This window comes from Cygnus olor, chromosome 8, assembly GCF_009769625.2.
Source record: "Cygnus olor isolate bCygOlo1 chromosome 8, bCygOlo1.pri.v2, whole genome shotgun sequence".
Lineage (NCBI taxonomy): Eukaryota > Metazoa > Chordata > Aves > Anseriformes > Anatidae > Cygnus > Cygnus olor.
Genome location: NC_049176.1, coordinates 11,975,331 through 11,990,115, shown reverse-complemented (window position 1 = coordinate 11,990,115; position 14,785 = coordinate 11,975,331). Strand labels below are relative to the sequence as shown.

Below are 14,785 nucleotides of genomic sequence, written 5' to 3'. Positions count from 1 at the left end.
GCCAAGAGGGCCCCGCCGAGCTGGCCTGCACAAGTCTTTTCCCTGACACTGGCTTATCCCAGCGCATGCAGGTTCTCTGTCCTGACACTGTTATTTCTCCTCCTGTTGCCTCTTTCCTGCACAGTTACTTTGCTTCAACATCCCACGGAGTAGACGAGAAGGAAGAAATCACCTGCTGCGTTCTGGAAATTCAGAAGAAAATTGAAAATTGAACTTTGATTTGCAAATGTTCAGGCCTTGCGGCAGCACTGAGAGCGATGCTCCCTGAGTCAGGAGGCTCCCAAGCCCTCGTGGGAGCCAGCAGCTCCATCTCCTGCCTCAACCAAACTGGCTGTGACCTTCTGATGCGTAACCAAAGTGTTTTTTTTCCTCCCAAAGTCAGCTTTCCCTCCCTAGGAAGAGATACAAGAGCAGGGTGAATTTACAAGGGGAAGCTAGCCTCGTGCAACCTTCAGCTGGGGGTTTGAACGTAGAACTGGAAAAAGGTCATTACCTCTGAGCACTGGGTTGAGTGTGGGGTTCAGGTTATTTGCAACAGGGCATCTCTTTGTATAAATCTGGATATGGCTCAGAATTGCCATCACATCCATGTATGATCCAGTCTCCTTCCTCTACCGAGTGTTTTGTGCTTGAAGCATCTTTAAAGGATGAAGAAGTTCAGTCCTTTGTATAGTAGCAGCACAGTGCTAAAACGCATGAAGACTCCTCAGACATGGGTAGAAATGGAATGAGGAGTGTGCTGGTGCTTTTTTTGGGGGTGTGTGTTTAAGTAGGTCCAATCAATTAATCAATGTCTAATGGCTGGTTCTAGGTTCTGAAAACACTCTGCAGATGCCAGAAAGAAGGGGAGTGGGTCTGTTCAGATAGCATGAGGGGTTACTGGAAGGCTTCTGTTACATTTGAGTCCTTTGGGATGGTCCCTTACAAAGTCATTGGCTTCAAGTCGTTAAGCTAAGAAAGCTAAGCTTAGCCTCTGTGCCTGAGCAACCTGGATACACACACACAAAAAGCACATTGCTGTATTGGAATTGAGCGTCCCGGGAACTCTTCCTTCTACGGGGAAACTACACTCCGATGTCTATGAAATGCCAGCTGTGGGCAAAAATCTTCTGAGCCAACCCCATCCAACCAAAAAATAAAGGAGATGCCCTGATCACTTGTGTGCTCAGACTTCGAGAAATTTTCAGGTGGCACGCTGGGAGGTTGCAAATAGCTAAAGGAGAAGAGCAGCAGCAGTGCTGGCAGAGGGAGCGAGCACCGAAGGCTCCCAGGTCTGGGCGAGCACCCCACGCAGGTTTGTGATTGTTCCACCCCCTGAACTCCTCTCTCCCATCACAAAAACCACAGCCATGCAGAGGTTTGGTTTTCAGACCACAGGGCCTGTGCTTCTGTAGAGGTATGATTTAGGGGAGGGGAATTCAGCAATCCTGGCACTGCTTCGAGAAGTTAGTTTTTGGGCCGAGATCAGTGGCAGCGAATGCATTGGTTTTCTTGAAGGAAGGCTGAAGGCAAAGGCTTCTAAAAGAAAAATCCTGCGTGGTGTAATGCAGGCTGCCATAAAGACTGTCTTTGTTTTCTGGTTGCTCACCTTGAACGTGTTGTGGTCACTCTCCTACCACCTCGGGTATGGCTGCGGCTTGTTCTTTTCCCAGAAATGCTCCTTTACCTTGGCTAGTCCAGTGCCTCCCTCCCTTCACCTGCCAGAAGGAGGCAAAAGGGTCTTGAAAGAAATCAGCCTCAGAGGAGCATCTGCCGGAGGTGCCCTGCTGGCAAGGGTGGTGAGCAGAGCCACGTGTTGGGGGCAGAAAGTTTAGAAACAGCTTTCACCAAACTTTTTTTTTTTTTTTTTTTTCCTCCACAGCTGCCTTGGGCTGAGGTCCTCCTTTTTAAGTTGAGGATGCTTTTCCTCAGTCTCCTTCCTGCACTGCTGCTGGCCGGCTTCGAAGACCAAAGATTTAAGAGGGAGCAGAGCAGGCTGGGCGCTCGCTGCTGGAGGGGCTGTGGGATGGAGCTGAGGCTGGGTGAGAGTGAGCGTTACAGAGAACAGAGCAGGGGGAAGGGCACAGAGCTGGGTGAGAAAAGGAGCGTGCATAAATTAAGAGGGAAAACTGCAGCTTTTTCTCCCAAGAATAATTAACTTTTTTGCTATTCTTCATTTTCCAGTTCCTTAAACCTCTCACGAAAGCCTCTCCTTGCTTTAGGGAGAAGTGTCACTTGAGAATCTTCTCTGAACTTGGCAGCTTGGCAATAAGGGCATGTAATCTTTTATAATCCTCTCTTCAGGTTTGTAATATCCATTTCTGTTTTGAGCTTCCAAAGCGTTTTGTAGGGCAAGTGGGAATTTAGCGGAGAGAAACGCATGCTTAATATTCAGGAGCAAAGACGAGTGGTCCTGGGTGAAGAATGGGAACTGAATAAGAAGGAAGGGAAAACCTGCTCGGTATTGTCGGCAGGGTCGTAGCAGTGGCTTTGAGCAACTGCGTGCGGGCGGCTTGAAATCCTCCGTACCCTGGGAACCGAGCTGTTTTTTCCCTGGCTAGCAGCTTCTCTCGGGGTGATGTCATGGGAGTGACAAAGCCCTACAACGAGCTGCTTGTCTGCGGGCCGGGCTCAACCTGCAGCACACCTGCGTGCTCCGTAAGGTTCCCACCGTGGCTGGGTTTTGTTGTCTGCTTCCTCTCGTCGAGGCGCGCCGATGGCGGCGCGATGTGGTGCTCCTGGCACGGGTCCACCCGGGGAGGTGCTGATTTCTCCTGGCGCGCTCGTCCTTCGCGCTGCGTCTCCCAAATCTGGCTGCGAACAGACGATGAGAAAAGGAGCAGAGGGAGAGAGGCGAGGCTCAATTACCCCTCCGTACGTTCAGCGATCGGCTAGGCGGCGTGTAAGAAGCTTAGAGGAGCTCAGCAGTGTTCAAGCTAATTGGCAGCTTTGAACTGCTATTAAGAGATTCCAGACCTTTTGCTCAAAGAAGCTGCGTGGTGACAGTGAGCTGGTGCAGCTTGCTGCTCTCTAATCAGAATTACCCTCCCAGACCAATTTTAGCTTTTCGCTTAATTTTGCTTCTGCTGCTCGCTCCTTAGCTCATTTTTAGGACTTACAGGAAAGCTCCAAACTGTTGGCTCGCTCAGCATCTGCTAGCTGAGCTCCTCATAAGATTTTAAGACTTGCGGTTTCTCTTCTGGAATGACTCCACACTTTTCCCTTTTGAAAAAGAAATCTCAGCTCTCAGGGCTGCATCCTTGTGGCCTGACTGAATTTGGGTCCTCTGGCTTGTGCTTGGGTACTGGGGAGCACACAGACGTTAGGGGACGAGGGTGGTAAATGTGCTAGGAGGTCTTGGGAAGGCTCGGTTTTGAGTCGTGTGTGTTACGGGGAAACAAGGGTGGAAATCTTGGCGCGTCTCTAACACAGTCTCAGCCTTGGTGTGAAAACTACTTAGCTTTTGATAGGCAAAGTGGTGATATTGCAAGTTCAGGGCAGATGTTTTAGGGCAGACCGAGTTAAATTGGCAGAGCCATCTGGGAGCTCAGCTGGGTGAACAAGCTTGCTGCAACCATCTCCGTGCAAACAAGTCACATTTCTCCTAGTGCAGGAATGGAGGGACGGGAGCGACGTCACCACGAGGAGAGGCAGCAAGAGTTCATCCTTCTGGATGATGCCAGGTTCATTAAACAGTACCGTTCTGGTTTTTTGCTCCTTGTTGCAAAGGACACAGCCCTTTGTCTGGCTGTTGGCATTTATCAGGTGTTCACTGATCTGATGGCTTACCCCTTCCCACATAAAAATCAGTCCTTACGTCTTTTATGCAGAAAATGTGTAGGAAGATAAGAATCTGGCCTGCTGGAGAAAATTTTGGTGCTCACTCTACAGACTTGAAGGGTTACTCTTGCTTTCTCTGTATTGAGGTGAGACTGCTGTGCCCAGGGAATTGGGAGCAGGAAGGCGAGCCTTCCACTGCCCCTCCTCAGGTCTTAGCAGAGCTTTTTGGCAGCTGGTTGAGTAAAGCTGTGCCCTCACCTGTTTGCAGAAGAGATGCACGGTCCTCATTTAGAAGGGGGAAAGCTCAAAACCCAGTTTCTGGACAGTGAGCAGCAGATACCTTCAGGCTTCTCATCTCTAAATGTTGAGATTTCCTTTGCCATAGACAGCACACTGATGGTAGGGATGGGAAGCGTGCACAAAGTGCACAAATTATCATTGTGGTGGTTTCCAAGAGGGTACGGGGCATGAAGACTGCACCTGATTGAACAACTTTTTTATGAATGCGTGGCTGATGAGATTCTCCAGCGGGCTGATGGAAAACCAATTTTTTTAGACTGTGCTTGATCACTACCACTCAATAAAACAGCAGCAGAAAGTTAATAGGTTACTACTGCAAGGTTGGCCAACACTAGAAGAATTAAAGATCTTGTAAAGAATTTGTGTCGCGGTGCCAAATGTGTTGGAATCTGAGAAAGTCATGGTGCTGCTCACGGGCTCTGCCAGCTTCTAAAATACCGTTTTCACCTATTTAAACCCATAGAATGGGTTTTCCAGGTAGCGTTTGGGCTGTAACCGGTTGGTGTGAGAGCTCTTGCAATCACTGAGATTTGATGGTTTGGCTAAGCTTTCTGACCTCCTGCCCTTGCTCTTAGGTTTCCATGCGAGGATTCGGTTGTCGTTGCACGCAGCTGCTGGAGGAGAGCAACTGGGTTCTGCTGAACCGAGGGCTCATCGGTACATGTGTGCTGAAGGTTGTTGAGTGTGGCTGTTAAAGATATCAGGAAGAATCCACACTAGATGCTTACCTCCGTCATAAATCCTATGTAAATGACGTGCCTGTCATCCCAAAGGGTCTGCTCATGCTTTCTATGCGTAAGACAACACAGCTACTTCACCACAGAGGTCTTTTTCCAGCTGTGAAGATGCAGGTACCTCCTAAATGGTGTGCAGCCATGCCACACTGATCAAGATGGAGAGTGAGCCGTGCTCTGTCTCACCGTAGCTACAAGGCAGTTCCTAGAAAACCCGCAGCCACTTCACTGCCTGGGCTGTGATTTCAAATAAAATGACAGAATTAATAGGTTCATTTCTGCGATGTGCACTGGCCGTATCTCTAGGTGTGTTGTGATTCAGAGAAGAATTAATCACCCCTGAAAGCATTGTTTTCTCTGGCTCGGTAGTATGTGAGTCTGCACGTACAAGTTACCCCACATAGCATGTGCTGAATTTCCTCTTCAGAGTTACCTGATCAGTCATGAGCATCGTGTGTTCCCTGTCGGGACATGGTGGTTGTCCGTCCTTGGAGAATGAGCGTCCCTTCCTTCTCCCAGGTCAGCCTGTGCATCTTGTGGTGGGATCACGCCTGGGTCAGAAGCATGGCCAGAAACCATTGCTTCGAGTTGGGAGCTGAACTTTGAGAAACAGAAAATGAAAACAAAATCTAAATATATATCTGCATGAGAGAAAGTAGAAGTCGTCTTGGTCGTGCTTTCCCAAGCAGACCCCTGGTATGTGCCGAGAGGTCAGCGGTCCCCTCGCAGCTGAGCAGGGCTGCTCTGATGCCTGTGCCCGTGCTCAGGGCAGAGGCTCTCCAAATCTCTGCTCCGTGTTAAATCCTGACCCCGCAGACCTCAGTCTGAGCACAGCACAGTGCTCTGAAATAGTCGCTTACACGCAGCCACGTGCCACCGAACTGTGCCGGGTATGTTCATCTGCGTCGGTGCCTTGTGCAGAAATCCTGCCCTATTGCAAGATAGGTTTGAGGGAACGGAACATGTTGAGACACAGTGTGTCTCCGCTTCTGCCATATCTTTCCCTTGAATCACTGCCTTCATCAGCTTTTAGAGGTGGTGCAAGTTCAGCGAAGGCCTTTTAATTGCCTCTTGTCTGTCGTGAAGCTTCACGTCAATAGTCAGGCTTGAAGTCTCAGCTTCTGTTCGGCGGCTTGATAAAGCTTCGAGCTGATGATTATTCAACCCGAGCTGCCTGCTCGTGCACATTTGTGTAGGTTGGGGTACTGACAAGCTCTCAGACGACAGCATTTACCTAAAGCTCTCCAAGTCTTGTCTCTATGGCAAGTACATAAACCAGCACGGAAACATTGACAGACCTGTTGTCAGAAGGTGTTAGGGCTCCTTCTAATCTTTCTCTTGAGGGGAAAGCACACAAACTTGGCCACTCCATTAGTTACTCAGCTGCTTGGCAGCTCCTCGTTGGAAACATGAGGAACAGAATATGGACCCTAATAAAGTCAATGAAAATTTGGCAAGGGCTTCAGTAAGCCCTCAGTTTCGCCCCAGGAAGAGCGTGGTTCAGGAAAGGGGCTTTGGCACATGCCAGGGTTGCTCTTGTCATCGCTGGGATGGAGGTTTGCTTTTGTGTGGTTATTGATGGTGGGTAGAGTGCTTGTTGGCAGAAGGAGCTGGAGACATGGATTTACCTTTAATGTAGTTTTGTTGGCCTGATTTCTGCAAATTCTGTAGTTTTCTTGAGTTGATGCCCCCCTTCTGTTTCAGCAGAGCTGTTGGGGAGTAAGTGTTGCTGGAACACTTGACATCGCTTGGAAATAATTTTCTGATTCTGCCCACTGACTGGAAAGTTTTCTCCGCTTGTGAATGCATTTGGAAGTTGCTGTTGTTTGTGTTTTTTGTTTTTTTTTAATTGTTGCATAGTTGCAATGGAAGATTCAGAAACGTTCCCATCTGATAGCGCTCTTACTGCTCCCTCAACTGCCATCAGCTTTCAGAAAATGTCTGAGCCCTTTCCGTGGGGATGGGCTTGGCACTGGCTCCTTCTTTCCGTGTTCCTTCTCCCTGTACCAACCAACACCTTTATCTGAAACGCCGTTGCAGCATGACTGTTCCTTTTTTTTTTTTTTTGCCTTTTTTCCTCCTGTTTTTTTTTTTTTTTTCCTTTATAAGCTCTGTAGTTGATAATAAGGTACAAGTTGTCATTTGGCTGAGAGAAAGGGAGCTTTGTGGATATTTATAAAGTGCCTGATGGCATTTCAGTGCCCCGAGGAAAAACAGCGCAGCTTCAAACCTTCGGCAGTGCCAGGCGGGCAGCGCTGCTCCTCTCGGGGCGTCAGGGGAGGATGCACAGAGGAGGGGATTTTTTCCAAGCTGTTACTTAACTGCCATTAGCATTTGTAGGCACATAAGGCATGACCTTTAATGCCGTGTATAGGCTAACTGATCTGCTTTCTTGAATGCCTCATTGTAGTAGGGCCGAAGGGAGCGGGTTGCAGCAGACCAGGGAAGTAAGGACGTCTTCTCGCCAGCGCTGTGGGCTCAGGTGCAGGGCTGCCTGAGCCTGTCCCTCACACAACGTCTGCAGGCTCGGAGCTTTTGGGTGTGCCTGCCTCATTTCTTCTCCAGCCCCTGTCCAAAATGAAGTATTTGCTTTCGTCGGTGAGTTACCCCCGAGCAAAGGCTTTGTATGAACCGATAGATAGCGCTGTATGAGCTGATAGAGGATAGCCCCGAGGTGAGAAATGGCAGCCCTGACTTGCAGCCTTTCTCTGAAGCTAAGTGGTCCTACTCACTAGCGGACCTTGGCGTTCCCTTCCTCAGTGATCTGATCAGCGGTGCTAAATCAGGTTTATAGGGCATTAGTGGAAGGGATTGGTAGGTTTTATTGCATTCGCATGAAAACTTGGGGCCAAGAATGTAAAATGAAAACTAAAGGTGAAGAGCACCGGAAAACAAAACACGGTTTGTGAAGCAACCGGGTGTATACATGATACTGTGTTCAGTCCCAGAGAGTCTTCGGTCTAAACCTGTAAAACCCTTTGGAGTGAGTTTTGGGGTTACAGCTGTTTCAAGGGGCTCTGAAGAGGTCTGCTCGGGCAGGCTAGCTGAGAATTGGTTTAAACAGGGAGAGAAGTTGCTAGGCATGGACACACCGGAGCTTACGCTGTGATTTCTGTTGCGGGCGGCTTCCTTGTGAGCTCCCCTCTGGTGTGTGAGACGTGCTTTTGTAGCATCAGCCCCGGGGAGAGGACCGGGGGTATCCGGTACCTCGGAAACCCACCTTGCACCACTCCTCCGGGTGGAAGACAGCGCTCGGTCAGCCTGCGGGGGCGGCGGGGCTGTGTTCTGCCGTGCGATCAGAAGGATGCCAACACACCAGATATTAACGCCGGGCCGTGACTGACAGCTCCAGGCACCGCGATGGCACGATGCGCTGCCAGCAGTCTGCGGAAAGCTCTTCTGACGTAGCCAGCCCACTTGGCAGCAGAGCTGTGGCTGGCCCGCAGCGCCTGATGACTCAGTTACGTCCCGAAGTTGTTATTGCAGTGGAAGGAGCCGTTCTGTTCTTTAATCCTTTTGCGCAGCCCCGTAGATCAATTGGGTGGTATGCTGCCAAGGCCTGTAGTTGGTAGAAATTATAATGCAAAAGTCTTTTGGGGCTGGGCAAGTCGTGGCTGTAGGTTCTGCTGGGGGTTCGGAAGGGCTTCCTTGTGTCGGGAGAAAGTTGGCTTTCCTACATGAGGGGCTGGATCCCCCGAGCTCTGGGCTTCGCTTTTGGTGCATGCTCACAGCTGCGATCCGTGGCTTCATCCTTGCCCTGCAGCCTGCTTGCAGGTCTGGAGCCTGCAGACCTCGCTTGGGCTTGTTCAGGGATGGGTTGGGTTCCTCTGCTGCTGCTGGGGAAACCAAGGGCTAAGCAGGAGCAGCAGCGTTTACATTTTGCATCTGGTTCGGTTTGGGGCTGTAAGCCGCGATAAATGTGAGTTGCAGGTGCGCCAAAAGCCGGCCTCGGGAGCGAGTGTCTCTGAGGTGGCCAAAGCCGTGGGTAACTCCTGAGTGAGAGTCTCTTGTGCCCCAGGAGCTTGCACAGACGTGCTTTTGCTTCACAGCGGCCGTGGTGGTTTCTGTGAGCTGTGCCCGTACCAAGCAGGCTTTGGGGCAGCTGGGAGAGGTGCAGAGCTGCCCGGAATGCCAGCGCCTGTTAGGCGAGGCAGCACGGTGTGGGGCCTGGCTCTGAACCTCAGGTTTTTGTCTGAATTATCTCATCCGAAATCAAGGAAACAAAGGTGAATTTCAGTATTGTGCAGAGCAGCAGGAGCGATGCATTCCTTTGCTTTTTCTTTCTTACCCGTATCAGATTGCACGTCACAGGTATTCCTCAGAACGACCACAAAACTCCTAACACAACGCGGGGTGTAACTGGGTTTCCAAGTTGATTCCCCAGCTTTAGAAGCGGACGCGTGCCTTTCGGCACTGAGGCAAAGCTGTCGTGTGGAGGAGGAGAGCGGGGAGAAGCTGCGGCTTTGGGAGCCATGAGGTGGGATCGGGGGGCACCAGGGCTGCAGCTGGCCGAGCACCGAGGGTCACCTCTCGGCTCCTGGTTGGGCTCCAAGGGCTCCCTGCAGCCGGGCGGGCGCTGGGTGCCTGAGGATTCACTGGCCTCTAGCGGTGAATGCACGCAGCAGTCACAACAAGCATCTTAGCCATGTGCTAGTGCAGGTTTACCTACAAACTCTGCAGAACACCTCAAGCGAGTTTTCAACTTTCCTTTTGCCTGCCGGGCTCCTCAGATGGGAGGGGATCCTGGGCTCCTGCACAGCAAGTGCAAGCCGCTGGCAGTGGGCTTGCTTTTTGTGGTTCGGGGGCTTCAGGAGGCTGCAGAGCACGGCCTGAGAGCGACTGGTGCTCACCTAGATCGGGGCAAGGAAAGGGGTGTTAAACTTGAGTGCAAGATAAAAGTGAAGCTCGATGTTACAGATCATGCAGAACATGAAACTTTAGAGATTGACTTCAAACTGTTTTCTGAAGTTGTATACGTGATGCTACCAATGGCTCTGTTGCATACATCCCCTTTGTATTACACTCGTGGCATTTCGGTCTCCTGTAAAGAGGTTTTTACAGTAAATTGCCTGTGCAGTTGAATTCCTCGGGCTGCCTTCTTTGCACCCAGCCTTCTCGCCTTGCACAACGAGGTATGGAGCTCCAGCCTGAAAGACTTGAAGCAAATTGACTTTTTAGTTTTTTTGTTTGTTTGTTTGTTTGTTTGTTTGTCACTGTGATGGCTGTGACTGAACGGAAATGCTGGAAGACTCCTATCTGCCACAGCTTTACCAAACAGCTTCCTGCCATAGGAATGCTACTAAGCCCTTCTCAATGAAATGCCCGTCCCTTTGAACTTTCCCTCCCTTCTTCAAGCCTGCCTGCTTTCCTCCCATTCTCTCTTCCTGTGTCTCTCTGCCCTAAGTCTCAAATAATCCAGTTTGTTAAGAGTTTGGGTACACTCAGGGCCCACGCTTTTGCAAAGGAAACAGAGGGAAGATGGAGCTTGCATGAGGCTCTCGGTCTTTGCTTTTGGTTATATTTCAGTCTTAAGCAACAGCATTTATATTCTTCTCGGGCATTGCCATTTTCTTAAGTCATGCTCTAGATAACTAAGTACTCACGGTGTACCTCATGTTGTGTTCCCCACAGGTGCCTCCCAGGATTAGCAGTTTGTCTTTTAATATGCTGAGCCAGGCGCTGCTAAGTACAGTTTGCAGTTCTGGTGTGCAGCTTGCTGCAGAACCACAAAAGCGAAGGAGGGCGGTTAATGACAAGCTAATGACTCCGGGATCCCGGTTTTCTGTTCGCAGATGTGAAAGGACCACCTACGCACAGGCTGTCCTGCGGCCAGTCCCCCTACACCGATACGACAACATGGGAGAGGAAATACTGCATCCTGACCGACAGCCAGCTGGTGCTGCTCAACAGGGAGAAAGAGGTGAGAGGAACACACGTGGGCCGCTCAGCCTGTGCCTGTTGGCCTTCATTGGTGAAATGGGAAGGCCATTTCTTCATCTCCTCCTTTTTGTTGTTGCTCATGAGTTTAGTGAAGACCCTGAAAGGAGGAAGCTAACCTATTCTGCATGTAGGGATAGCAGTAGCGCGCACAGTCATAATCCAGCTGGCCCCAGATGTCAGTTGCATGAAAGAGGTGACAGCAAACTGTGCATCCACCACTCCTTGCTGGAGTTCTTTGCCCTGCATTTAACTCTGCCACTCCATCTTTCTGCATTATTGCTGCTTTTAATGGTAAGTAAAGCCACCACGGCTTTGTAGAACTACCTCCTCACATCAGTGCGGAGATGAGCTTGGGAAAGGTAGGGGAAAGGAGACATTGGTGGTGGCTGCGTTAGAGCACTGAGCTGCAGCGTGCAGCCTTCACGCCGTACAGTCATCCTTGCTGCAGTCAGAAGGCAAATTGTTTGAGGCAGAGGTTTGCCCTTTCTCTGGCTAAATGTAGCAAACAGGATTGGGTGGCCCTTGGCATGGAATACGCAAAGCTATTGCAACCATCTTTGCTTTAATTATAAAATTACTGTGTGTGCTCTGTGTGTGTGTATATATATAGCATGTAGGACTGGGCGTTGTGCCTTGGCATGAAGGTAATGTCCATGCGGTTAAAGAATAGGCACATTTTAGTTGATTGAAACGTTTTGAACAAATAAATGCTGATAAGTTCCGTCTCGCAGGTTACACCTCGATATGTTTTTTCTTGTTATATTTGATGTTTATGGACTCTCACACATACGTTGGCGTTAGAAGTTGATAATATTCCTGGGTTTGTTTGCTCAATTACTTTGCTATAGATTTACCCTGTTTAAATATTTCAAGATAAACTATAAAGCAGGAATGATTTCATGTTACTGAAGTAGATTTTATTTTATATAAATGTCCATGAGTTTGAGTCTAATACCATGGCTTCCTACCTATTGGACATAACCTGAATTTTTGCTTTTTCCTGTATTCTTTGGAATCTTCTGTATATGGGTGGGCCCAGGCTGAGCTCATTATACCTGTTGCTGGCATAGCACTGAATGTTATCCGTCTTGAGCTATGATCAGGTGTGTTTACAAAGGTTGAAATATTTCCCTTCATAGGGAGAGTGGGAGGAAAAGGCTTAGAGAAGGACTTTAGTTATTAGAAGGGAACAACATCAATGCTAATTTATAGGAGAGGCGATCAAATGCAGGGAAAATGGAAGACCCATATCATAATGTTTGTTTACTACATCATTCTTTTTCTAGTCTGGCAGGAATGTCACCTAGGGAATTAAAGTATATCCTGAAGAAACTTAAAGACACGAGAATTAATCCTAAAGCCGTACTATAACAGCACAGCTGGGCTAAAAGGATGCATCTCATTAAAGAAATGTAATTGGAAAAAAAAACACCGGCTCATATCAGAAATAATTATCTGAAGGTGGTAACCATGCTCTTATGAGTTGTTAATTTCTCTTACCGCATACAGTTAAAAACATTTTGCCAGGAGTCAGATAAGCCTCTTGTTTAGATCCTCAGGAGTAAATATGGGGAGTCTAATGCATCACTGATGTCAACTCCTTATATATGACATTTAAATACACTCTGGTTTTGCCTGTTTTCTGCTGGAAGGTGGAGAAATTCAGTACTGGGGCGTGCACAGGATGGGCTTTAAGTATAGTAAAGGAAATCTTTGCACTGTGCTCTCAAAGGAGTGCTGCCAGCACTATCACTATGAGAAATAACTTGTTTTGGAAAATGCTGCATGCAGATGAACCAGGCAGACATGCTCTGGTGCAGGTGTGGCTCCACATGCTGATAATGGGATTTGCTTCAGAAGCTAGTAGCTGGAGTCATATTTGCCATTCTGATTTTCAAGTAATTGGGCCTACTGTAAGTGAAAGGAAAAAGGGAACTCCTTGCAGAGTCATAAGTACTTTATAGGAAAATACCTTGCAGAGTCATAAATACTTTATAGGAAAATAAAAGGTTGTTTTAATCTACTTCTGCGTCTGTACACATGGCACTGTATTTACGATCTCCTAAAGAAACACAACAGCTACACTGGTAAAACTGCTTGGCAGGAGACACTGAGCTGATGCTCCGGATTTGCACCTTTAATGCCCCCAAAACAGAAGCATGCCTTGTAGCTTTCATGGGAGAGGGAAGGGGAGGCGACCTGGTGCGAGTCATTCAGAGGTGAAAGGCTCCATGAAATGTGATCTCCAGGTAGGAGCAAACAAAGGCCTAAGGCAGCACTGGGGGAGATGCTCGAGGAGCATAATGATGGAAAGGTATGTAGGAGGAGAACAGGTATGTAGGAGGAGAATGGAAAAGGGCCTTGGTGGGACCACAGGTACCTGCATCCTGAACAAAGGACAGAGTTAAATATGTAAGGAAAAGGGAGATTACTAAAAGAGGAAAACAGAAAATTATGTTTAGAGTGAAAGGTGACGCTGGAGGAAGTCTTTTTGACCTGAAATGAGGTGAGAGGGGCAACAGGAAGCTGACGATGGAGAGGTTCCTGCTCTGAATGTGAAAACTGCCAATAGAAGTTGGTAGGTCGGATTTTCTTTGCACTGTTGATGAGGATCTTAGGAAGAATGCGAGGCACGGAATGATATGCATCGTTAAGGGGTGGGTGTGAGGGAAAGAGGAAGAGATGCTAACAGCAGAGTGCCCTTTCAGCTGACAGGGAGCACCTACATCATCTAAAGGCTGGTGTAATTTGAACACTGCACGTCTGAAGCACCTCGTTTTATTTTCTATGCATCTGCTTTGTTACTTCACAGAGCAAAAATCCAAGAAGCTTAGACCATGTGAAGTTGAAAAGGAACAGAACTGTTTGATGTGTATGATCTTTGTAGAATTATTATGCAAGTATGAATGTCAAAGCCCAAAAGTAGGAAAACATACAAAATGCAAACAGGTAAATGAAAGGTGTCTTAGTTGTTTCAGGTAAATACTAGCATGGGTTTCTTTCAGTTAAAATACTGCATTATGAATTGCACAGTTTTATTTTAAGACGGAGGGAACAGAACAGAAGGAAGCCAAGTAGTAAGGAAAATTTTTTCTTCTAACACCCTCCCTCTCCCTCTTTGTACAGCTTTATTGACAAGGCGGTTTGGGTGGACTGTGTGCAGACAGATTTTGCACTGTGCAAGCCCAACAGTAGGTTGGAAATCAGAGAAATTTCAAGGTACAATTTGATGCAAAAATATCTGTAATTACTTAGACAAAAATAGTCTGAGAGTATCATCTTGTGTAGCGTAGATAAATACTAATTTCTTGACACCTTGTCATCTTCATACAATGAAAATAGGTGAGACTGGAGAATGAAGACTATTAATGAAGGGAAGAGATCGAGGCCCAAATAGTAAGTAGAAAGAAAACAAACCCCTGTAAGGACATGAGGGACGACTTAGCAAGTAAGGAGTCTCGAGTGACAGAAGCAGTGCAATTACTAGAACATCTCGTGGTGTGGCAATATCTAGCAACACCTTCTAAGACTAGGAGAACAGGTCTGGGCTGATTCACTTACAAATCAGCTTTTTTTCTTTCTTTCTTTTTTTTTTTTTCTATGAGGAAGACAATTTCTCACTGTCAGGCAGGTGTTGATGTTTTCTTCGTTGCTGAAACCTGTACCATAGGGAAGAGCTGTGAGGACATACTTTTAAAGAGGACACAGGAAAAGGTGGATGCAAAAAACAGCAGCATTTAAACAGGAAAAGGGAATGAGTCAGTGGCTCTGATCAGTGGTTTCAAATAGATAATCCATTGCACAGCACTTTCATGAGGGATGTGACAAATGGCTGCATCTGGTTTGGGGCTGCTTTTTAGTTAGTCATTGTCTGTAACTTGGCTGCTGTCCTGCAGAATCTTTTAATTTTGTGTTCAGCTGCAAACGGAGATGAAAATCACTTTTCGCTGTGTTAGACTCTTATTTTCCTTCCCACACTTCCCTCATTTTTCTATTGGATCGGGAGGCATTTTTAATCAAGGGCAAAGCAGAGCAAAGATCTGCATTCACCA

At 47.9% G+C, this 14,785-nt stretch overlaps 1 protein-coding gene across 1 annotated transcript in view; it reads left to right on the top strand.

Annotated features, from left to right (window-relative positions):
- RASAL2 (RAS protein activator like 2) overlaps positions 1 to 14,785 on the top strand; it is a 119,173-nt gene that overhangs the window by 12,185 nt on the left and 92,203 nt on the right. Inside the window, 1 exon segment of the mRNA XM_040566409.1 lies at positions 10,586 to 10,713. Coding sequence (XP_040422343.1) covers positions 10,586 to 10,713 — 128 coding nt within the window.